Consider the following 23,712-nt stretch of genomic DNA (forward strand, 5'->3'; position numbering starts at 1 on the left):
AATGACGGCGACGAAATTCGGACACTGGTGGGCAACAAAAGTGGGCAACATGAGCCCAATGCCGCTGCGGAAGAGAGCAAACGTGACCACTGAGACGGTCAGAGCGTTAAACGCGGGTGGCACATTAAACAACGAACCTGCGACAAAAGCCGCGTTGCGGGCATGTGAAGCCGGAGCGAGGAGTGCGCATCGGGCCGGCCCTCAAGTTTACCGGGGGAAGGTTACAGATGCTCACGTATTCTCGAAGATCCGCCAATGGATCTTAAATTATTTTTTATCCTTCTTCCAGGACTCAAACGGCCTGCAGTAATCTTCCAAAAAGAAAATAACATTAGCAAGCAATAACCAAACAGTACTCGAGTCAGGAATCGGATTAGGCGTCTTCAAACCTGAAGATTACGGCCGCGAGTGCCCTCAATGAGCATGTCGTAAGTTCTCGCAACACACACAGCCATTTACCGTTGCGTCTCAGTACCAAGTTATCAGCAACGACGCTAACGAATCCTGTTTGCCTGGTACGCGCTGCCGGGGGGGAATCGGGCTCTTCCGAAGAACACCCAGCGTTCGTAGAGCCGCGGAAAGCCGAAGGCGGGAGCACCGTTACGTTCCTGCGAGCCGCGCCGCATGTCTTATCCAGACGCTCATTAAATGCCGGCGGGGAGGACGACGCGAAGAAGCGCGGTCAAGGCGAATTCCTCCTCCTCGCGCCGACGACGCCCGCCGGCCCCTTGGACAGGGGGAGAAGAACCCTTTCCCTGTTCGACCGTATAAGCGCCGACTTGGATGACACACGCGCGCGTCTCGCCTCTTGCTTTCCTGCGGTCCCGCCGGTCTCGCTCAACAAGAGCATCAGCATTCCACGACGACCCGAACGAGCGCCGGCCGAAAGCGTCTTCGGCGGCGTGCCGCAGGGCCCGGTTCTCGTACCGCTGCTGTTGAAGTCTTCTCGGTTGCCGTCTCCACCGAGCGGCCGGCCGGTGAGCGACCTTGCCGCCGCTAAACCGGGAAACATAAACTGGTTTCTTCCCCCTTACCTGCACCCTCCCACCTGGCTTTCCTTTCCTTTTATTTCACCGTTCTTTTTGGTACCCTCCCGATCCCTCTCGCCCGAGCAGGTATCGTCGGCATCGGCGTGTTCCTCGGGCGGTGCAAACGTCGTCTGCTCTAGAACTCGCAGACGGCCAACAGGTTACGCGCGGACGGACGCGGCGGGCAGCGGGAGCAGCTTATACACGCGCGTTCTTCGGCGTCCCGTCGTAGTCCATGAAGCACTGTGCGACGACGCCTGGCTGGAAAGTGACCTGCGTCCACGCGGTTTTCGGCGCTCCGGTGATCACGTCGGTCGTCGCCGAAAGTGACGCCTTTGGGCCGTGTTGTGCTGGCTGAGTGAGCCTCTCTGGCGGACTCTGGGAATTCGTGCTTTCCTTTGGGTGCCGTTTAACCACTTGGATCCCTGCCGACCTGCCCCTAGGACAGCGCGCACGCGCGCCCATTCCAAAGTGATCTTTGGCCGTTACCTAACCAGTTCTTTTGCTCCACACCAGTGCTTTTTTTTATCGGTGCGGTAAAGCTTTACTTGTCCGCTGTTGTTTATGAGCAGTGAGGCAAGGCTTGTCGAGATTCCTCTTGGTTTCAACGTGACATGCTGAAATGACGCTGCCGTGGAATGATCCTGTGGGCCGCCCAGACCAGGAGTGAAAAGAGTGGTGTGTCTTTAGTGCACGCCGAAGCAAGTGCAACGTACATCGCATTGGATTTCAACGCAGTCTGCAGGACAGACACTTGAGAAGATGTTCCTCACCACGCGTACCTCTGGAGACCGGTAAGTGCATGTTCTCTTGTGTATTTCTTTCCTTGCCTGGCGACTGGCAAAACGACGCGGATCTAATTTCTGTTTCGTGTCTCCTTTGTGCGCCTTTCGAGGAAGGCTGCGTTCTGCCCTCCTTACATAAGGGTGCGCGTGCCGCCCCGCGCACGTTCGTGACTCACGTTAGCCGTTTTTCTGGAGGAACGGACAGCGTGCGCTGCTTTCCCGGACCGGCCTGGTTTACCGCGAGGCGCCAAGGGCTGAATTCGTGAACGGCCCATGGGCACGACTCACGAAGGAGTGCGTGAAAAAAATGCAGTAAGAATTGGAGAGACATATCATTCACAGCCCGATGTGGCTCCTTGCACAGTGGGTGTAGCTGCATGCGGATGCATTGGCCGTGAACCACAAGAACAATGCCGACAGGTTGCTACAGCGTTCTTGGAATGTGAATGGGCTTAGCAATGAACAAAATTGTTTTTTTATCTATTTAGTGGTTAGGAAATAGTGTCAATGCGTTTTCGATGGGGCCCGGTAACACGCAGCATTTGTTCCTCGTTCAGCACTCCCCTCCTCCCATATGTGTTACAACTTGAGATCGATCGGCCATTTCCCGGCCAACGTTGCCTCTCAGTCATTCAGCCTCTCGAAGAGAAACGCAGTAGGCCTATGCCTAACATGATGTTCTGTAAGATACACTTATTCGGAATCACTGATTGTTCGCTATCGGGGAGATTTGTGATATTGCTTGACATTCTTTATTTTTTTACAACATATAGCCCTGAACCGGTAAAAAGGAAAAATGAGCCACTACACCTGTAGGAAGTTTGTTGTTTTTGTTGCTCTGTTGGTGCGGTGTTCGACACCGCAGTGCAGCTAGTGCTTAGAGTTCCACCATTGTTGGATCTCTTTTCGTACCTTCATCTGCCTTTTTCAGAGTTTTCGTGCGAACTCTCGTTTCCTGCTCTTAGCCACATTGCACGAATATCGTTCTTCTCTGTAATTATATATATTAGCTCACTGGACCTGTGGTAATCTATGGGCAGCAAGGAAACAGGAAGGATTCAAGCTGTTCAGCACATTACGTTGGACTCGCCTGTTGTAGTTTCGCGACACCATCGCACGGAGAGGGGAGGCAAGGCCGTTGCGACTGCGAAGTCACCTTGTGAAGGATACTTAGCCATTAAGCGGGCCGTTATTTCCTCGAACACTCGGAGGAATGTTGGACCCAAGCCATGGCTTTCCTCTCTCTGCATTCATGGCCTGGGAAATTTCTGACCCAGCGGGAAGCCGTTACTCATTCCGACTGTCGAGGATCGAGCGACGCATTTTTTCCCCAGACAGTTCAGGCGGCCACCACGCATTCCTTTTCCGAGTGACCCCGCCACGGGCACCGCGGCTATGCCGTACAGGAACATATTTAGAGTTGTTCGTTTCGGGTAAATACCGACTTTACTTGATTCTTACAACCCGAACATGTTTCAGAAGAATCGGGTGAAACCTGATTTCTTCCCGAATAGACCTTTTCAAAGTAGCCATCTGCACAATCTAGCGCTGACGGTCCGCCGTTTCTCAAGCGGTACTCGCTCGAAGCAAGCCCCACAAACCATGCTTTCGAACTCATTGAGTATTGGCATGAGCCTACCGTTCGCTACCCTAGGCTTACAAATGCTGCAGCCTGCACTGACATTGTGGTGCCTATCTAAGGGAAGCTGTGATGTCGAGAGAATTTTTCCCCGGCTGAGATACGTTGAACGATGGAGCAGATCTCAAATGGAGACCGACATTTTGCGCATGTAGATGATGATGTATGTAAACAAGGATGTGTAAAAGATGGGTGATCAGATTTTTGTGAATAAAATGTTCCATTTATTGGAGGTTACCAAGGCTCTTTACTGTAATCATTACGGATTCATTTCCGAACAAGCGCCAAATTTGGGAGAGTGGTAGAAAACCCTGATGTCCCACCGATTACCACTTCGAAACAAACACCAATTTTAACGCGTTAGACTTAAGAAGCTCGTGATACCTACTGATAAAATAAACTGAATGTATTACTTAGTAGTACACATGTAGAATTAACCGGACAGAAACCCGAATTTCGGAATAGTTTTACAAAAAAGACTCGAAGCCCAGCAAACAATAGAATTAAGGATAGCAGGAGTAACGCTTACGGATAGGAAACGAGCAAATCGGAGAACACGCTCAAGTGGAAGATGTCATAGATCAAACAAGAAGGAACACGTGGTCTTGTACTAGTCCTGTAATGCGCAGAACAGAAAACCGGTGGACAGAGTGGATACCGGAACATGGGACTACGCTTACAGCGAGGGAGTGAGTGGAATGATTTTTAATGAAGTCTGGCGATGGTAGCCGGGCTAAGATTCCTAGCTAATGGGATGACAATGACAGAAATGATTGGGGTGATGTGGACGAAACTGATGGGCACGGATGCGTGTCTGGTCAAGACTTGTGCTTCGCAGGTACGCGATCAGAGCTATTGGGGCCCCATGAAGAACCTTTCGGACATAGGGACCTAACACGTCGTTTTGTTGGATACCCACGAAGAGCGGCCGCCGCAAAGACACTACGAGGGTAACTTGCTCACTGAATAGAGCGCGTTCGCAGAGCAGGTGGGGAAGGTTCTGGGAGACCATCAACTCGGTAGAAAGATGAAACAAAAAAAGATATCTATAGGCGAAAAATGGACTAGGATACAAGAGCGGCTGGAAGAACGTGAGAGAGGCATTTGTCCTGCAGTAGACTTAAACAGGCTGATGATGATCTTGATGATGACAATGACGACGACGAAGATGATGAGAGAAGCAACTTAATACTTCTGCCAAGTTTTGTAGAACACATTGGAACAGCTGCTGATGCAATGACAAATGTTGGCACAGTTGGCTTGAACAAGGCGGGGAACTGCATTGTCCGCTACTTATACAGTTACTTACACCGTCGTCTATAAAATAACTCCTCAGTTCCGCACCGGAGTCGATGATAATAACACGTTTGCTTGAAAGTTTGCCTTTATACGCAAATATTTAACTTTTGAGGCGCTGAAGTAACGAAACCTTTTTTTTTTTTACCATTCTACGTCACGAAGGGGGAAAGCTATGCTGGCCAATGGATAACCTTGCGATCTCACAATTGCTTTATACAGTCGCTTGTTCTCACTTCAGAAGCGCGCCACCAGCTAACTGAAATGTCGTTCTGGTTTTTAAAACACGAGGTAAGATTGCAAGAGCAGAGCTTAAGTATAGTTTGTACAACTCTGTTATAAATATAGCAGTGCAGCTGTTTATGACTCGGTACCCACGATTTTTTCGTGTCTGACGAGACAGTGCGCTCCGCGGCAAAGGAAACTTTCGCGCGGATGGTCTGCAGCGCTCAGTCCAACATAAATATCGCGTGAAAGATCAAGCGGCCACCAAAGCAACCCTATCGTTATGCGGAGTTTCACTTGTCATGATAGTTCACCGTAGACTTGTAAGCGCTTCGGGGTTCCCCTGTACAATCAATACATGGCGCCCTGTGGGAGAAGCAGGGTTATTGAAAAACGGCTGCGACTCGTTTTTACCGGCATGATCTTGAAAAAAATTTATGAGGGTTTGACTGCTCAGACGGCTACATAACTATGATAACTTTTTTTTTCTGCAGGTATCTCGGATAACTATGAATCGCGATTTTATTCAAAAGGATGAAGGCCCCTTTCATAGAAATCAAAGCTGCGCAAAGAACGGGACAAGGAAGAACAACAGGACGAAGCGGTTGTCAGCGCTTCGCTTATCAGCGCTTCGTCCTGTCTTTCTCTCTTGACCCGTCCTTTGAGCTGTTTTGCTGTCAATTTGAATTTGTACCAACCAAACAAATTTTTACCTTGTTGAAGGCCCCTTTTTTAAGGGGAAGAATTAAAACGAAAATCTTTCTCCCATGAAACCTCAGTCAAAGTCAAAGTCCAAAATCCAAACTGCTTCGACTGTGTCGGAATGGTGCGGTCAGGGCGATTGGCCCTCGGGTTAAGACGTTTTTCTTTAAACTTCAGTCGGGTGTCTTTGATATGAAAACGTGGCAACAGGAATCAGCGGACCCTCAAAAAAGATTTCCCTTTGGACGCTCAGGGTATTAGGTTTTTACCGATTGAGAGTGACGAAGTACCTTACGACCTCGTGATGGTCCTGACCCTACGTGTAATTTGGAAAGCCTGCATGGCCATACGCCATAGGGACGTTGACGCTAAATGGTCAAGACAATATTTCGGTGATTCAATGCGTATGATTATTTAAGTGTGGAGGGGTCAGCCTGAGCCTCCAGAGTGGTTGCCTGTGATGGAAACACTGACCAACCTCAAACAATTTTAATCGTTTTCCTGCTGGCAAGGTGATGACTGGCAGTTTTATCTTTGCGGCGTTTTGTTTGTTGGTGCTTGTTTTGCACTAAGATATTGCAATAAAGAAAAAAAAGGAATGGCGCAGTCAGATAGACATCGACTTCACACCGCGAAAGACCCAGGTTCGATTCCGGCCACGGAAAACGTTTTTTTTTTTTTTTTTTTCTTGACGTGCTCGATGGTCCTTCGCTTATCATCGTCGTTTTGTGAAAACCATTGCGTAGAGTTGGCTTTCCTGCAGTGCGTCTTGGCGTGACATCAAACGCCACCAGTAAGGCATAGAAAGCTGCGCTTTAAAAACCGCAGCCGCCTGCCTCTCGTGAGTCCACCCAGCAGCATTACAAAGCCACCGTGAAAATAACCCATGTTTGTCTGCTAGGCTAACACTGAAGTCCTTCCAAGTTTTATCAAGATGGTTAACTCTCAAGTCTTCTAAATCACAATCAAATACAACTATTTGTTTCTTCCACTCGTTTGAACTGCGCCCCGGTCAGTAGTGCCTTGTGTCTTGAACTAGTTTATCCGGGTCAGCGTTAACAGTGCATCTGAACCTCGGCCCTGCTTCACGGATTCTCTCACCACGACAACGCGCATGTCGTGAACTCTACCGGTTGTATACACGGCCCGTTAGCCTTCTTCGCGAAGAGTGTTATGTTCTCGTTCGTGAGGTGCGCTTTTATTCCTCAGTAAGTCACACACACACACAAAACAACCTCAACGACGCACCTCGCACCGCCGTTCTCTTCTGGAGCGTAAAATCGGGAGACGTCACGAGCCCCAGAGGCTACCGCACGATCCTGCGCGTACCCGTTTAGACGAAAACCCCGCCGGAGCTCGTATTTAAAGACAGGAAGCATAGGAGTCTCAGCAATATTTACTTTTGTTTTTTGTAAACATTACAGAAAATACATTCACTGAAATGGAGATATGTCTGACAAATGGATACCTTGATGCACCCTTGAGTGTACGTTTACATGATTTACAAAATATTTCCTGAATGCGATTCGTTATACACCTTGCTACCACCTGTTAACGAGAGCAGTTATTCTTTCCTGTTTATTAGGCCTAAATGGCCTCGTGCGCTCGGTACCTGGAAGAAACCTTTATCGGGAGGATAAAACGACTTTGGTTTTTGTCTGTCTCATCGCAGTTTATTTTTTCTTCTTTAATGTACATCTTCAGTTAGAGAGCTTAGATGCGCGAGAGGAGGATCTGTTGAGGTTCGTCTATTAGTGCTTTACATTCGACAGAAGCTCTTTTGCCAACAATACAAATGTTTATTGTTTATCCGCCTTCTGCAATACATTTCCCAGTTGCCTGTAGTTCACACGAGATAGCAACCCACTGTTTGCACGAATACCCTTCCGTTAAAACGTTTGCGCAATCACATCCCTAGAGCCACTTCGACATTTTGCTCGGTAAATGGTCTTTTTTTTCGCGGTTTTATTTTCTTGACCCAAGCAAACGTCATACTGTACCCATTGACGTAGTATAACAGTTCGTGGCCTTTTACTACCGGAGCGGTCCAAGCGATGACGAAACTAAAAAGAGGACGCACAAGGGCTGCATGTAGGCTAGCTCTTTATTCGAGGAAACCGACACATAATAGCAAAATATCAATCAGGAAGAAAACGCAATGGTTGATAATGACCTTACCGCGTAATCCTAACCAGTCTGCTAGGCTAACCTCGTCAGTTCGTTACACCGTTCTCACTCTCTGTATCTCCCTCTTATCGCTACCGCCATATTCATTTTCCAGCAATTCTCACTGTTGCCACTCGACAACCACTTGGCAACGAGTGCCTGTAGCAATCTCTTGAACGGTGAGGAGATCTGGTGAGGAGGTTGGCCAGGCCTCGTGGCCGAATACTGTCATGTTTTCGCAGATCTTGAACACCATTTTTTCATTAGTCCAGCATAAAAAAAGGGGATAACGTGAGAAGCTGAAGACAGACAACGTTTTACCCCTAAGATTTAAAAAAAACTGAAATCGTGAACGTCCGTAATTTTTTTAACTAAAAAGACAGGACTCCTGTACCTAAAAAAAAAAAAATCTGCGGTAGTCCCTGCAGTTGGCCTATTCACCTGGCACCGCTACTTCTATGGAACGTGGTCGTCCTTATTCCACTCATTCCTAACGCGAAGGCCAGATCAGCATGATAGCGATTAGGAATCGCGGCGTATACGTACGTATGTGAACGGACCAATCTTCTTTTTGTGTCCAGGCACAGATCATACTCTTCATGACAAAATAAGCAAATTATTTTATCAAGAGATTATCACCGAACAAAACAGAAATAATCAGCTTAATCGAACGGCCTAGAAGCGAAAGATTTTTAACAATGATCTCGGAAAATCAAGTCCAATAGGTGCCTGAGATGAGGCTGAGATTTCCTTTGTGTTTATCTGTTATAAACGATAAATTATGACTCATAATATGTTTCCTCGAGTTGCCCTCTATTCAGCCAAATTCGGGACTCATCATAGCATCATGCACCCTCAATTTTAATTAAACCTAAGAAGGTATAAGACCATCTCATCCAGATTCGTTGTGGGTGCGTAAGCACGGTTCATTTGGTTCATCTGCGCTGGCAAGCGGACCCAAATGTATGTCGCTTGTTTTTCTATGACGTGTGTGCATCAGACTGTTTTCTTTCTGCGCATGTCGCCCTGCGCCGTTGCTGATCACGGAGGCCCTGCACACGCATACACTCAAACACCCGCGAACAAGCCACGCACCAGACATTCGCCGCGCTCTTCCACTGCGCAGGCGCGTGCTCGCATCACGTGTCATATTTCTTCTCCGCCGTTCTCACCTGGTCGCTCTTCTTCGTTCGTTCTCTCTTGCGGAAGATTCAGAGTTTCAAATACTCGCAAAGATTCGTAGTGCTTGCGCACTAACTCAGCCTGCAGCTTTGACCACCAAAGAACAACCCGACGCTCTTGTTAGCTTTCTAAAAGCCTTGATTGATTGATTGATTGATTGATTGATTGATTGATTGATTGATTGATTGATTGATTGATTGATTGATTGATTGATTGATTGATTGATTGATTGATTGATTGATTGTAGGGTTTAACGCGCCGACGCTACACAGGCGATGAGGCGCGCCGTAGTGGAGGGCTCCGGATTAATTGTGACCACCTGGGAATCTTTAACGCTTCCTAAAAGCCTCCGGATTGGAGTCGTTTGCGACTGCCTCTCTTTCTCTGCCTTCGTTTTGTGTATGTGTGTGTGCTTGACTTTTAATAATTTAACCCTCATCACGTGTTCACCCATCATCTGAAGTAGGAACCGAGCATTGCGCAGGGCTGACCTCTTCCTTTTTATTAAAAAGATATTCTTCTCTCCTCCTCTCCGGATATCAGCAGTCCTGACACTGTTTATAAACGTCGCAAAGCAGCCCATTGCGGCGAAGTATTTGCGCTGTGTAAACATTTCAGAATTTTTCTGATAACACGCACCATCCAAAACTACAGTGCGCAGCATACCCGTACATTCGGAGCCTTTATGCCAGGGGAGGTGCTTCCTCGTTTTGGCATTTCGCGAGCCTACTTCTCATCGAGTACAGCAGCAAACACATAAAAGGCCACGCCGACCTCATTTTGTGTCACCTCTGTCCGAGGCTTCGTTTCTTTCGCGCCACGCACCATCTGACGCGTTGCGCAGGCACGTCTTACGTCCGTGTAATTACACATAATGGCCGCCGCGGCATTACATCATCGATTAGGCCACAGCGCGTCGCTGCTATCGCGATTGGCGTGCGCTGACCTCCCAGCGTGACCCGTCCGTCGCATCGAAATGAAGTTTGGAAACACGTCTCTCCCGTTGTATACAACGGCCGCCGTAGCGGGCATCCTTACGACTGACACAAATCGTCGCGATTTTAAACTTTTCAGCCGGGCCGATCAACGGAGGTTTTGTTGTTCCTCTCGTTCGTCGCACACGCTTATGCAAACTTTATTGCAGATGCCTCATGCTTGTGTTTTTTTTTTCCTTCTCTTTCGTTCTTTCTTTTCCTTTCTTTCCTTCTTTTTGGGCGTGCTCATTCGAACTTGTCGTAGCGGAGAAAAAGACGGAATCGCGGCGATACAAAGGGCGCATGTTGACAAATCACAGGTTTCTTCGTTGCAGTCGCTGCATTTATAAAGCGACAAATGTCTCCTCCGCGAGTAGTTGACCCGCCTTTGTGCGCGCCGGTGAAACAAAAAGTGGGGGCCGCCGCCAACAAAAAAAAAAGTAAAATCTGCGTACGCAATCACGCGCGTCCCAAGTTGATGAACAAACGACGATTTAGGCAGCGATTGTCCGTGGCTCGGAATGCGCGCCGACTCCGCCCATGGCGCAGCTTTCTCCGCTCCCGCGTTCTTGCGCTCGTATAGACGGCCCCTTTCGTTATTTTATTCGTATTCTCTCGCGGCGACTTTTCGCATTACCAACGGCGACACTTTCCTTTGATTTGGAACGCATTGAGGCAGTACGCGTACAGCGTAGTCGAGCGCCGAACTCGAGCTGAGAGAACGCTCAGGACTGTCCGCATCTAGCGGAGAATGCACGCCGCTTAATCGCACTCCGCGTGCGCCGAAGATCTACGATCGCCTCGGTCGCGGCTTCGGCGCGTGCGTCTTTCTTTATAAGCGAATCGTATATTGTGCGCACACAAACGGCGACCTGGATTGGGGCGTTCGCGCGTTCTTTGAGACAAGGAAAATTGTGGCGCAGGTGCACCAGCCTTGTTGCGAATTCTACGACCGCGTACGGCACGTGGATGGGATATCCAGCTCGAGAAAAGAGGATAAAGCTGGGTTTGCGAGGGGGGCCACACAAACGGGAGTATGACTTCGCTCTTCGAATTGGGGCTTGAGGGGGTCCGGAGTAACTGGGATCGTGCCATTGTTTTTCCCACGAGGAATGCGGAAAAGGCACGGCCATTGAGTAAGAAACAGGAGAGTGTTATGCATTTAGATAACGTGGTCTAAATAACTGTGGGACGTGTGTACGATATACGACGCATATGTTTTACTTGATTACGGCGGACCAATTCACCTCAGCCAAACAGTTCCGGATGGTGTTTTGCGTAAGCACACCGTGGGTCCTGGGGCTGCGGATTAATTTAGACTACCTGGGGCTCTCTAACGCGCGCCTAAACTTGGTATAAACGCGGGAGTTGCCGTTTTTTCGCTTCCTTCAGAGAGATAAAAAAAAATACAGTCCCCGTGACCGAGAATTAAGACGGCAATTTCGTGCTCAGCAGCACAACAATTGAGCCACTGAGCCGGTGCCGCGAGATGCAGGAAAATACGGGGGCTTTTCGAAAGGCGTAATTGCAGAGCATAGACGAAATCTCACCAGAGCTGCATTCGTCCGTATACCCATCTTTCATGAAGAGCAATGTGCCACGGTGACGCTTATCACGCTGGGGAAAATCGTAGCACAAGGAACGGAATGATGACATTTTTCCTTTCGTTTTGTTTTTCGGTCTTTCTTCTTGTTCTATTACAGCGTCTTTCTTTACTAACATTCGTAACCCTGCCTATTCTCCGGGAACGTTTCATGGTCCCTTGTTATGAACGAAGTAGCGGTTCTCCCTTTGTCTTGTTCACCACCCCCTTGCCTGATGGGCAGCTTTCCGTATGTCCAGTACAGAAATTCCACAAAGCTTCATATATAAAACGTCGAGCCTCCGAATTTGTGCATCTAGATGACGCCAAAATCGCGCGATTACAATCGTCGCTTTGTGAATGCAGACCTATGCTTTGACAACGGCTCAATGAAGAGAGCCCTTTCACAGGAGGCTGGGGAGAGCGTCGTGGGGGGTTAAAAAAAATCCCGACATCTCCACGAAGTGAATGATGATGAGAGGGGCGAAGCAAAAATGCTTATCGGTAAAACCGTGAAACATTCGCCCGCACATCATATAAAGACTCGGCACGTCAAGCTTTCCACCGCTCCGTTGACAAGCCCGTCGACGACGTCGATGTTTGTGGTGGTAAGGTAGGGGTTGTTTTGGACGATCAGAATCTCCATGGGTAAGTTGGCGAATTCGGTGTGTGACATTTTAGCCACCTTGGCAGTCGCCTTCTGCAGAGCGTCTTGTGTCGTGTACCCCCGGTGCGTGTCTTGAGCTCGCAGGCGACGAACAACAACCTCTTCTTCTTCCTCTTCTCTTTGTTGGATAGCAATGAACGCTTTCAACGTTTTGTCCTCTTCGGCCAATCTTCGGTTGGCCAATCCCTAGGGGGATCTTGCCACAATCATCACTAATGTGCCGTGCCGTATACAGCAGCAACGAGGGACGGGACAGGGCCCGAGCAAGAGGATCTTCGTGAGCCTTTCCCGCCAGAATCGTTACGTGCGTCGTTTGCAAATGCCTGCACAGCTGCGCCCCGGTGGCTTTGTAGTATCCCCGTTATATTCGCGTCCATTTTAGCGTAGTTCGCATACGGTGGTCTTAGTGATGTGCATTCATTTTAATTTCTGCGGAAGATTCAAAGGCTGTTGTAGTGTGAACCACCACTTGAAATGATTCCTTTTATGATGTTTACTTAATGCGTGAAATCTGGCTGTTAAGTTAAGCATGTGCTTTGCTTATGGCCTAACTTTCACGTGTGTCTGTTTGTCTTCTTCCTGCCGTACCCCTAATGTCCAACATTCACCACTCACCTTTGTAGCCACTCCCATCTGGTGTGGCAAGACTTGTCCCTAGCAGGGCTGACCTCCACCAGTTCACATTAAAGAACATTCTCTCTCTCTCTCTCTCTCTCTCTCTCTCTCTCTCTCTCTCTCTCTCTCTCTCTCTCTCTCTCTCTCTCTCTCTCTCTCTCTCTCTCTCTCTCTCTCTCTCTCTCTCTCGCTCGCTCGCTCGGTCGCTCATGCATGCGTGGTTTTCGTCGGGTAACATCTTAAAACGCATCAGGCCCGGATAAACCCCCCAGGAGGTTCGTACCGCCCTCTGCACTGCCGATGTGCGTAGCCGCTAGGGAAGATGCAAGAAAGGCGGGATATGTCACAGGAATGTAATGTGAGCAGTCACGGGCGGCCTGCATCCTGGGGTATACCATCCTGGGGTCAACCTGAGACCCGTGGTCATGTGGGTTTGTCATGTCCCGTGGGCATGACAGATAATTGTCATTCCGTACGTCCTGAATTTCTAGGGCAAGTGGGTTAGACGTAAAAGCCTTGCGAAGCTCTTAGGTAGCAGTTGCTGAATCATTATAGATGCATGTACAACGTATTGAAGCGGGGTAAGGGTCACGTGATTTATCCAGGGCCAGATGAGCGATATGAAGGAGTGCACGATGCGCTTGTTTTGACAAAGATCAGTGTAGACAAAGTGCTGGCAGGGTCTACGAAAAGCGGGATTGCACCACCAGCCCTTCGGGGATGAATGTGGGGAACAGGTCGGGTATCTGTCATTTGTTGTAATTTCCATGGTGGTCCTGAAGGGTTTCAGATTGCTGCGGGGCCGGTGCGTTTCCCATGTACGCTGAAAGAGCAGAGGCATCCGGGTCGAGGGCTTGTTTCTGGGCGTGGGCTTGAAGACGCTGATGGACGAATCCATCAAATGTGCTCAGCTGGTGCTTCCTGTTGAAGAATTTCAATGGAAATGAGGGCTGGTAGACGGGTCATGGCTCGCATAGCATCATGGCTGATTGATTCAAGGAGCGCCCAGTATGACTTCCTGGAAAAGTTGAACTGAGCTGGATGAAGTATTCGGGGCTCAAGGATGGCTCGAGGAGGCATGCGGCTCGTACTAGGTGCCACACTACCTGTTTTTAGCGAAATGATATGGGACAGGTGCAGTTAATGTGATGCGCGATAATGTTTTGCAGAGTAAAAAAAAACAATGGTGCCGCAGAGCCGGAAGCCTCAGGATCCAAGCGCAAGACACGTAAGGTGAATGTATACGGATAGCGATGCCTTCAGCGGAAAGGCGGATAGGGAGGGTTGCCAGGCGCCGAAAAAAATTACCCGCGGGGGCATAAGCCGTGCTTTGTTCACGCGAGTTTGGTGAGTGTCTTGGTAGTGTTTACCCCTTATCTTCTTTAATTTAAGTGTATAGTACCAGTGGCTTGTAGACAAATCATCTAGCCGCCGTGCTATCTGTCACAATCAAGATTTCATCAGCAATCACTCCTCGCACAGCTATTACGCCTGTCCAGCGGGGAGGGCAAAAGGGCGCCACATTCAAAGGTGCGCAACGAGTGATTAAGGATCCACGCGCGTGCTCCTGCTAACCCGGTAGTGGCATAATATGCCTCCATTGACCCCGCACCCACACGCTCCGTCTTTGTGCGCGTAGAGTAGCAGCTGCAACCCGTTCGTCCGCGGCGTTGAACGAGACTGGTCTTGTGAAACGAGCTAGCGAAATGACACGCGACGTCTTTGCACAACGCCGTGTGCGCCTCGCGCACAATCGCTCGCGTGCGCTGCTGCCTCTCCTTCGGCTCTTTGACTGTATACGTCGTCCCGCTGGCTGGCTGTGTACTGTAATCCACGCGACTTTAAAGAGAGGGGAAGGAGAGAGACAACTCTGGCGTGATGAATGAACGGTTCGCCGGCTTGTTGCGCGCGGAATGAGAAAAGCGGTGATGGATTGCACGGAGACAAATTATGGTTATTCGCTTCCCTCCTTCTTGGTGCTTCACCCCGTATGTTGGCTCTATTTTCCCGCGAGCGCGCAATGCATACTGTGCATCTTTTAATACAAAAGACGTGATTGATGAAGGGTACATGTTGTAGAACTTATTTCTTTTTAATGTACAGCGTCTTTAGTTACGGCAGCGAGGCGTAGGAGAAACTCATCTGTTAACATTCCTATTGGACTTCCTACTTCGTGGCCCACGGACTTAAAAACTGTCGTGCACCAATACGAAAGGCTTTACAAACATATTTCAATCTTCACAACGGCGTAGTTTGCTTGTATTAAAGATATGTTACTTCTGCGCTGAAATGAAAATATCAAACTCTTGCTTGCTATGCGGCTAGCGCCATCTAGTGAAAACTGGCTAAAGCGAAGTACGTTTCTTGTTTATTTTTAATCTCACTAAATAAGTGACATATTCTTAAAAGGAAAAAACTAGGCCGTTAGGAACATTTCTATGAATTTGTAAAACATTTCGTATTGGTACGTGATGCTTTTTAAAGGGACACTGAAGTGATATGTAAACATTGCGGGATTACTAGCGCAAATTGTAGTCCGGAGTCCCCAGGCCATGTTTCGACCACTCTAGGCGCGTTTACGCGATTTTATTTAGTAGAAAAACTAATTCGAAAACGCTGTCCTCCTCTCTTTACGCTCGCCCATTTTCTGTGGCGTTTTCGTGTGACGTCAGGAGGGGATGAGCTGGCAATTGGCTGCGCCACGGCTGCGCTACTGCACGGCTCCCCGGCCGACAGAGTCAGTCGGCCCAGCGTTTCGTCCGCCGGCCGCCGGCGGGTCGTCGCAATCGAGGAGGTTAAAAAAAAAATTGCTTGGTCGCAATTCGTTCGCTTAGTTGAAACGAAGCCAGGACACGTTTGTGAATGGAAGAATGTGCCTTTCTTTACTTGGTTTGTTTGTACACTGTATCTAGCTCCAAGTCAAGGTCGCTTCACACAAGCGCTGCACATGCGACGCTTCGCTGACTGGTACGCCAGTAGGAAAATATAAGGCCTCTTGAAGGCGGTAGAAGAGTCAGCGAAGCCAATATAGGTACTAAGCAAATAAAATCAACTGATATTTTTACCGTACAGCGTAAAACTAGGGCGCGGGATGCACTTTTTTGCGCTGGGCGAACAAGCACAGCGGTCAGCAGCACGACTACGCATCTGCGAACGCTTTTCCGTCTACGAAATGCAATTGCTAGACGTGAGCTACTGTGGAAACTCGGGCGACGCTTACTGCACGATCGCAGTACAACAAATAGTCACCTAAGCGGCTTGAAATGCCAAAACTAAATAAAAGTGTAAACCGGTTGTACAATATATACCCTATATAAGCACAACATTCGCGTCCGGCTTCGTGGCCTAGCAGGCTGGGGCGCTAGGACTTCACCGCAAATGTTTTGCGAGTCACGAGTTCGAATCCCCCCGGGTACGTGCTTTTTTTTTTTTAAGTTAACTTTTTTGTTTTCCGCCGATGTTTTCTATATTGAGTTCACCTTTTTTGGGGCCGCAACGTTCATGGCTACACGAACTAGTTCACAAAACGCGCGCAGGCTGGCACTGGCGCGCTAGCGAGTTCTCGTTGGCGTGCTGTTGCCATAAGCACCGACTGCTTGCAGGCAGTGGGCACAGGCCAGAATGAACAGACCCTTGGCCTGGTGCGAACACGCTTTTTACGATACAGGCATGAGGGAGGCAAGCTCCAAATATGGGGGAAAAGCGCATGACATTTGGGCGTCTGCGGGTACGCGGAGGGCGTTCATGCACTGCGTAGGTCTCGGCTAGTGAATGCTACGACTACAATCCGTCCTGGGAGGCGTATCTTGTGCATTTTACAGCCGACAACATGGCAGAAGCGCGGTACGATGATTACTGAGATATTGAGAATGCCCATCCAACAAAGCCATTGGTTATGTTTTACAGAACCGAAACCGAAACCGAAACTTGTGTGATTGCTCACCTTGGGCATCGTCCAATCACGGCGCCCCTCCTCTCAACGTCACAGCCTTAGTTGGTGCGGCCGCCGCAAACCGCGCATGGTAGTTTTTCTTCTTTCGCGCTTTGTAAAATAATTACGGATTTGTCAACCGGATAAACGATGAAAAGTGTGCTAATTTGAGCCAGTCTACGCAGTGCAAGCAAAAACGGGAGCTTGACAAATTCACTTCAGTGTCCCTTTAAGCCCGTGGGCCATGAATTAGTAAGTCGCATAGGAAGGGGACCAAGTGAGTCCCCCTAAACAAGCAAACTTTAGACCGCTTTGCTGCGTAAAGTTCCAGCCGAATCGTTATTTAAGAACTCATCTTTACTGAAATAAATCTGATATATTGAAATAAATCCACCAACAGAGCCGCCAGCACACCAAGCTGCAGCCCTTGCTTCCCAGTGCATACATGCTGATAAACCACCGGGACGGCAACAAAATGGGACCTGCCTATACCCCAACACGCAACACGTGTTCTCCAAGCGCAGGACTCATATTCTCAAGCAGGGAAAGCACATTGGGGGAAGGAGAGAAGTTGATGGAGGGGGAAAGTCTCACCGTCCCCTTGTGCTCAGAAGGGCCTGCGCAGTTTCTCAACAGTTTGAGTACTACATCAAAGGTACCCTCGGAATTCCTTTTGCTGTGACGCCAAGTTCGATAACAGGCGCGGGTACACGCGCTCCACAAGACTTCCCAATGCGTTAACCAGGACGTCGCTAGTTCTACGCCACCCAGTAACACCCCGACGCCGTCACTGCGGTCGATTACCGAGGAGATGAACTGGCCGCAAGCACCATCACCTTTCGAAGGAAGAAGCCTACACGTACTGCCGACTACACACAAAAATCTGCCCCACGGCACCTTTCTCCACGCTATTTGACTCTATTTCCCAACCCGCCACAGGCAACTTCTGTTCCCAGGTCCGCACTCTTCGCCGCATGAACTGGGAATGTGTCCACACCCTACCTCGCCGCCAATAACCACCTGTAACCATGCGCTGTGCGACGGCATGCTAACGAGGTCGGGCATACGTTACCATCCCCACCTGGTCGAGAGAGCCCACCCGGCACCAAAGGCCCAAGAACGTCCAGGCTAAAAAGACCTCCCTCCACCATGCTACCACAGCTTTAACTAGTTTTGGTCTGAATCAACATGTATTCCTCCTACTGCTCCACCTGTGACAGCATGCCTTTCGGCATAAATAATGGCAGTGAGGCATTGACGCACACCAAGTTCCTTCAGGAAGCCTGGTAGTGGCCGATGGGCGCCGATGTAATGCTTGCAGATCTGTAAGGCAGCGGCACAGTCACCCAACAGTCGCCCGACACTGCAGCAAGCATTTATACCGGATGGCACGTGAAATTGGGATACGCGCCACGTGTCTCGAAGAGGGCGTCAAACTGCTGGCAACGCCCCGGTAAACGACGGAATGAGCGCGACACGGAGTTCCTAACTTGGATGCAGAAGTTGGACCCCTCGAGCAAGGGATGTCGGCACAAGTCGGTAGAAGATGCGCTCCCGCGGATCGTCGGAAACGTCCTTCCTGAATTAATGTCTTTGCCGAAGGAGGCCTTCTGAAGGTTGGCAACTTGCTTCCGCCAGGGTGTGGGTCGTGAGATTTCCGCGTGGGGTCCAGTGAACGCTTAGGATGTTTGTGTCATTTAGAGGAGCGTCCGCGTCGCAGTATCTCTTTTTCCCGGCTCCCCTTTGCGCCTACGCCGTGGGAAATTAAGCGCCGGCCGAGCGTAAAGACGTCAGCGGCGCCCCTTCCAGGCTACGCCGAGCCTCCGCGGTCACGGTTCTGTTACGCGCTGAGCGCTCGCTACTCGCACCCGCACGCCGACCTCCGTTCTCGTATACGAGCTGCACTGCGCGTTATACGGGTGCGGCTGCTTAAAAAGTGTGCCGCCACGGTGTTGCCTTCACCTTGCGTGTGCACCGCTGCGTACACAGTGCAGTGCGGCGACGCGGCAGTGCATGCTTGTTAGCAAGGTTGGCGTACATCGTCCTTTGTCTGGTTTCTTATTCCCGCCTGTTTGCTCAAGGCCGGCCCTTGTTGTCGTTCTAGACGGAGGGTTCAAGGTGGAGCCGCAGGATCGCCGCCGAATGATGACAGTCAGAGCAGGGAAACAAACGTTTGGGTCCGTGTTGTGCTTGCGGCGTTTTAGGCATATCCTGCTTGGACCCTCGGAGTTTTGTGGATGACAACGTGGTTACAAGGCCTCCAATTACCGCCTTTTGCAACTGCTGCTAGTGTTCTCCAGCGAACACTGTTATATACCTCCCCTCCACCCCCCCCTCCCCTGAGCGACCCTGGTTGTCAGTTTACGTGGAAACCTCGTCGTGTTTGTAAATAATCTAGGCAAAACAGTGCAAACAAAGACAAAGACATAAAGACACACGACAGGTTTACCTACAGTGTTTACACGACTATAAGCCGGTCGAGACCATAGGCCACACCCGCAGCCAAATCTCTCAACCCAAAGAGGAAAAAGTATACGTATATTTAATTTTCTCTGTTTACAGCAATGGTAGTAATGATGACACGTAATGAGTATATTCCTACGTACGCACACGCTTTTAATTCCTCTCCTCGCTGTTATTGATGAAAGGAGAAACCACGATCCTGTCCCAGTAGAGGTATACTAAAAGCGGCGTTTTGTTAAACTCTGCCAGCAACTCATATCCGCCATTATCTCAAATATTTCCAGCACTCTGAGATAGCAATTTTATTTGCCCAAGTGAGAATCTGGCGCCGTGTTGTCTGTGACCTGGCTCCAGTATACCTCGTTCCCAACGCGGTGTGCGCTTCACAGCAAAGCGTCCTTCGACGAATCGGTGGTAAAGTTGTATCGGTATTCATCTTTCGTTGAACTCCCGTGCTTCAGGTATGTGTGGGAACACCGAGCGTTTTGTAAACCCAGTATGCGTGGCCGCAGCTTTGCGTGGTGACTACGGAGCTTCGTGGCAACACAAGCTGGCGGGTCGCGTGCCACACAGCAGGAAGTCCGGCGAAATTTCGCGCGAAGCGCTCGTGCATGCGTGTAAGCCACGCCACTTATTTCCGCTTGGCGGACGTTAGGCGGCTACGTTCACAGAGGCAGGGAATTGCCGACGAGCCGCCGCTGCTGCTCGCTGCATCGTGAAGCACTGGCACTGTCTATTGTGCGCGCGCAGCAACCATGGCATTCTGGCAAAACGACGCTGTATATATGTATGATGTCGGCCGGCTGTGGGGCAGTGGGCGGCTTGATTCAGAGTGGCCGTCAGCCCCGGTCAAGGCGGGGGAATGCGTGTCTCGAGTGGCCCGGATATCCGTTAACGCAACATTTCAAAAGCAACACATCAATAGGACAGACACAAGAAACAACCGTAAATTACGGGTGTGAGAGCAGAGACGCGTTGGAGGATATTAGCGACTCAACGTTTCTCGCCGCCTTAATTTAGAAGTAAAAGAAAAAATGTTTACTGAAAATGACAAGCGAAAAACTTAAACAAAGTGCACTGAAAAAAGAAGAAGAAACGAATACGGGGCCACCGGTACGTACTAAACCTGGTGAAACGGCAGAAATATGTCAGAACACAAGTCTGAAATGTTCTGAGGATATGTTTAGAAAAACTCTTCAACGCCGCGAACCACATACGTATGCATGTAGCCGTAATGAAACAACCTCTCTCACAAAGTAAGATGAAGCATAATGTTATTTTGCTTCAAATTTGCAGACCCGCCGTGGTGGCTCAGTGGCTAAGGCGTTACGATGCTGAGCACGAGGACGCGGGCTCGATTCCCGGCCGCGGCAGCCACTTTCCTGATGGAGGCGAAAAGCCAAAACGCCCGTGTGACCGAGATTTCGGCGCACGTTAATGATCCCCAGGTGGTCGAAATTAATCCGGAGCCCTCCACTACGGCGCGCCTCATCGCCTGCGTTGCGTCGGCGCGCTAAACCCAACAATCAATCAAATTTGCAGTGCCCGCAAAGAAGTCGAGCACATCCAGCTTCAGTCGAGTGGAAACGAATGTTTAGCCTCTTTATTTGCACCTTTACTAATCCCGCGACGTAGAAGATGACGTTGTCCCCCGCCGTGAAACTCTGGGAAGAGCAGAAGCTTCCTGGTGTTGTCTTCCGGGTTTCGATCCAAGGCGCTGTAGATCATCATGTTTGCTATGCTGACCTTCTCTTCGGCCGTCCCGAAGCACACCTCCCACAGGCACGCGAGCCCGTGCCCGCCCCCGTGGAGAATTGAGGTGTATGCGGATCGTTTGCCGGACACGCCTTCGACGTATTTGCCCCGCGGCACCCATCGTGTCGTTGGTGACCTACAAGCCGGTGTGACAAGGTCACCAGTGTACACGGGCGTGGTGCCCTGAGCCGACTGAAGCCCGCAGCGCTATTTTTATTCCTGAAGCCGGCCTTCGGAGCGGATACTGCGGGAGCCCCGACGCCTCAGTCGAGGCTCCTTCTTTGCGTATGTTCCTTAGATGGCTATATGCGGGAGAAATTTTTTGTCAAAACTGCACGTTTGCCTGATTGCGAAAGCGCATTAAAGGGCGAACATCAAGATTTGAACGGGCAAGGGGAGGAACAACGACCTATCCATTTTTGGTCATTCGGCTGTGTGCATGTGTTACGTGTGCTTGTTAGGGTATATGATGATGATGCTGATGCTGATGGGGATGGTGATGATTATGGTGATGATGACGATGATGGGGAATAAACTTTTATTAAACAGCAAGGTGCTGGTGTTAGGGGCCCCCGCCCGGTGAAAGGCCGGAGTTCTCAGTTCAGTACCTTTTGGAGTCTACCGGCCTTCTTCACCCTCTGCATCAGCGTTTACTGGCCGGAGAGGTCGGGGTGCGTCATTCCAAATGCTTCGATACACAGAGCACCCACGTGGCATGTGTGATGCCACTGCGCGCAATATTCTTTTGAGCGCCTGCTAAAACGAGCACACCGGTTTGGCTATGGAAGCCAGTGCCTTGTTCTGATTCCTGGTCGCCCACCTCTTTGTCTGTGTTGCAGCAGGATTGGACATGTGCGGAGACTATGCCGAACACCCCGGTGCAGCGAGTGTAGGCGATATGGTCACACCGCTGAGAGATGCGTCATGACATACGCTGACAAGCTCCGCCAAGGTCAGGAACCATCGGCCGATGAGAACCTCTCCGCCCATGTAATGGACGTCACGGAGGTCGTTGATGCGACAGGGGAGATTAGCCAGTCGATGCTGTCGGAAAACATGGCGGCTGTGCCTACGGCTCCTTCAGCAGAAGAAAACAAGGATATGTCTCCACCTCCAGTGTCCCCAGATCGTGAGCAGGATGCTGGCTCCCATCACAGCCAGTCTAAGGCAACGTCATGCGACCAGCAGCAGGAAGAACAAATGGACACGCATCTACTGCCTCTAAATGACGCGGTGGTTGACGACCACACTGTAGTGCCCCTTCCGGCAAGCGATAGCGATCGCAGCGACATGTCTTCTGGGGATGTTGACGATGGCGATGTTTCATACCCATCGTGGGCGGATGCCTCGGTACTGCCTGAGGACGTTTCGGGTGCCAGCAGTGGACCGATGAAGAGACCAGCTCCACCTGACAGCGAAAACAAAGCATCCAGTGCCGGCAAAAAGCAGGCGTCCACTGTTTTGGACCATGCTGACACGGCCACCGGGGTTAGTGGAGGCGTGCCGCTGGCCGGCTCCAAGAAGCAAGTTAAGCCTCAATTGTCCAAGGCCAGCCGCAAGGGTGGTTCAGCTGGAGGAGGAATTACGTAGGCTGCTCAAACGGAATGGCAAGTGTCACGGCATTGCACGCTGCCACACTTAATGTGAGAGGACTCAGGAACAGGAGAAGACAGTATCAGCTCTTACGTCTCCTTAAACGGATGGAAGTAAGCATCGCCGCTATTCAGGAGACAAAGCTTCGCGGTGATGAGGACACAGCGGCCGCATTAGAGCCCTTTTTAGAACATTATAGTGTGTGCGTCACTCATTCCGCAGGCTTGTCTGGCGGATGTTTCTTTTTCATCAGCAAGCAAGTAGGGTTTTCTTGTCTCTCCTGCACTGTAGATACTTCAGGGCGTTTGATTTGCCGTGATCTTGTCCTTGGGGGTGTTGAATGGCGTATCATTTGCCTCTATGCACCAGTTAATTGTCGAGACCGTGATACCTTTTTCTTGTCGCTGGGGCAGTTCCTCCGAACACAACAAAAGCTTCTCTTTATGGGCGATTTCAACTGTATCTGCAGTGAGCATGATCGGTCTAGGCCAGCTGCGCGCTATGACCGCAGTGCAGCCACACTGGCCGATTTAGTGCACGAGCATGGTCTTGTTGATGTCGGTCAGATGAAAGGAAGTGCAGTGCACTTTAGTCATTTTCAGTGCAGTTCAAATGCCCGCCTTGACAGGATATACATATCAGCAGAGGAAGTTTCTGGCGTTTCGGACTATAATGTACGTTCAATATTTTTTACTGACCACTGTATAGTCAGTAAAGTAACAAGCCGACTCAATGTAACAAGCCACGTAAGTAACAAGCCACGTAACAAGCCACGTAACAAGCCGACTCAATGGGATCTGTGGAAACTTAATACCTCTCTACTGGCTGACGAAATTTTTTGCAAAAGGGTATCTGATTGCTTACACCATATTCTAACAACTCCCGAACTATCCCTTTATCAGAAATGGGATCTATTTAAACAGGAAATTAGGAACGACGCAATAGAGGAGTTAGCTCGGCTTTCGTTTTTAAAACGCTTTCATGTGCGTGAACTTTCCCGTACATTGGTGGCACTTCACGAACTGGAAGCAGTCAATGCGGGATCAACTTTGAAAGAAATTGGGATTGTTAAAAGACAATTGCAAAAATATGTAAGTGAAAAGTATCAT

At 49.8% G+C, this 23,712-nt stretch overlaps 1 protein-coding gene across 1 annotated transcript in view; it reads left to right on the forward strand.

Annotated features, from left to right (window-relative positions):
* The first annotated feature begins 1,116 nt into the window (after positions 1-1,116).
* Positions 1,117-23,712, forward strand: part of LOC144179315 (uncharacterized) — a 76,658-nt gene continuing 54,062 nt past the window's right edge. The window contains exon 1 of the mRNA XM_077707610.1: positions 1,117-1,822. Within this exon, the coding sequence (XP_077563736.1) occupies positions 1,791-1,822 (32 nt within the window). The 5' untranslated portion in view covers positions 1,117-1,790. The remainder of the gene's footprint in view (positions 1,823-23,712) is intronic.

Source organism: Haemaphysalis longicornis, unplaced genomic scaffold (assembly GCF_048455015.1).
Source record: "Haemaphysalis longicornis isolate Haplotype H1 unplaced genomic scaffold, Haemaphysalis longicornis Haplotype H1 scaffold_4, whole genome shotgun sequence".
Taxonomy (NCBI): domain Eukaryota; kingdom Metazoa; phylum Arthropoda; class Arachnida; order Ixodida; family Ixodidae; genus Haemaphysalis; species Haemaphysalis longicornis.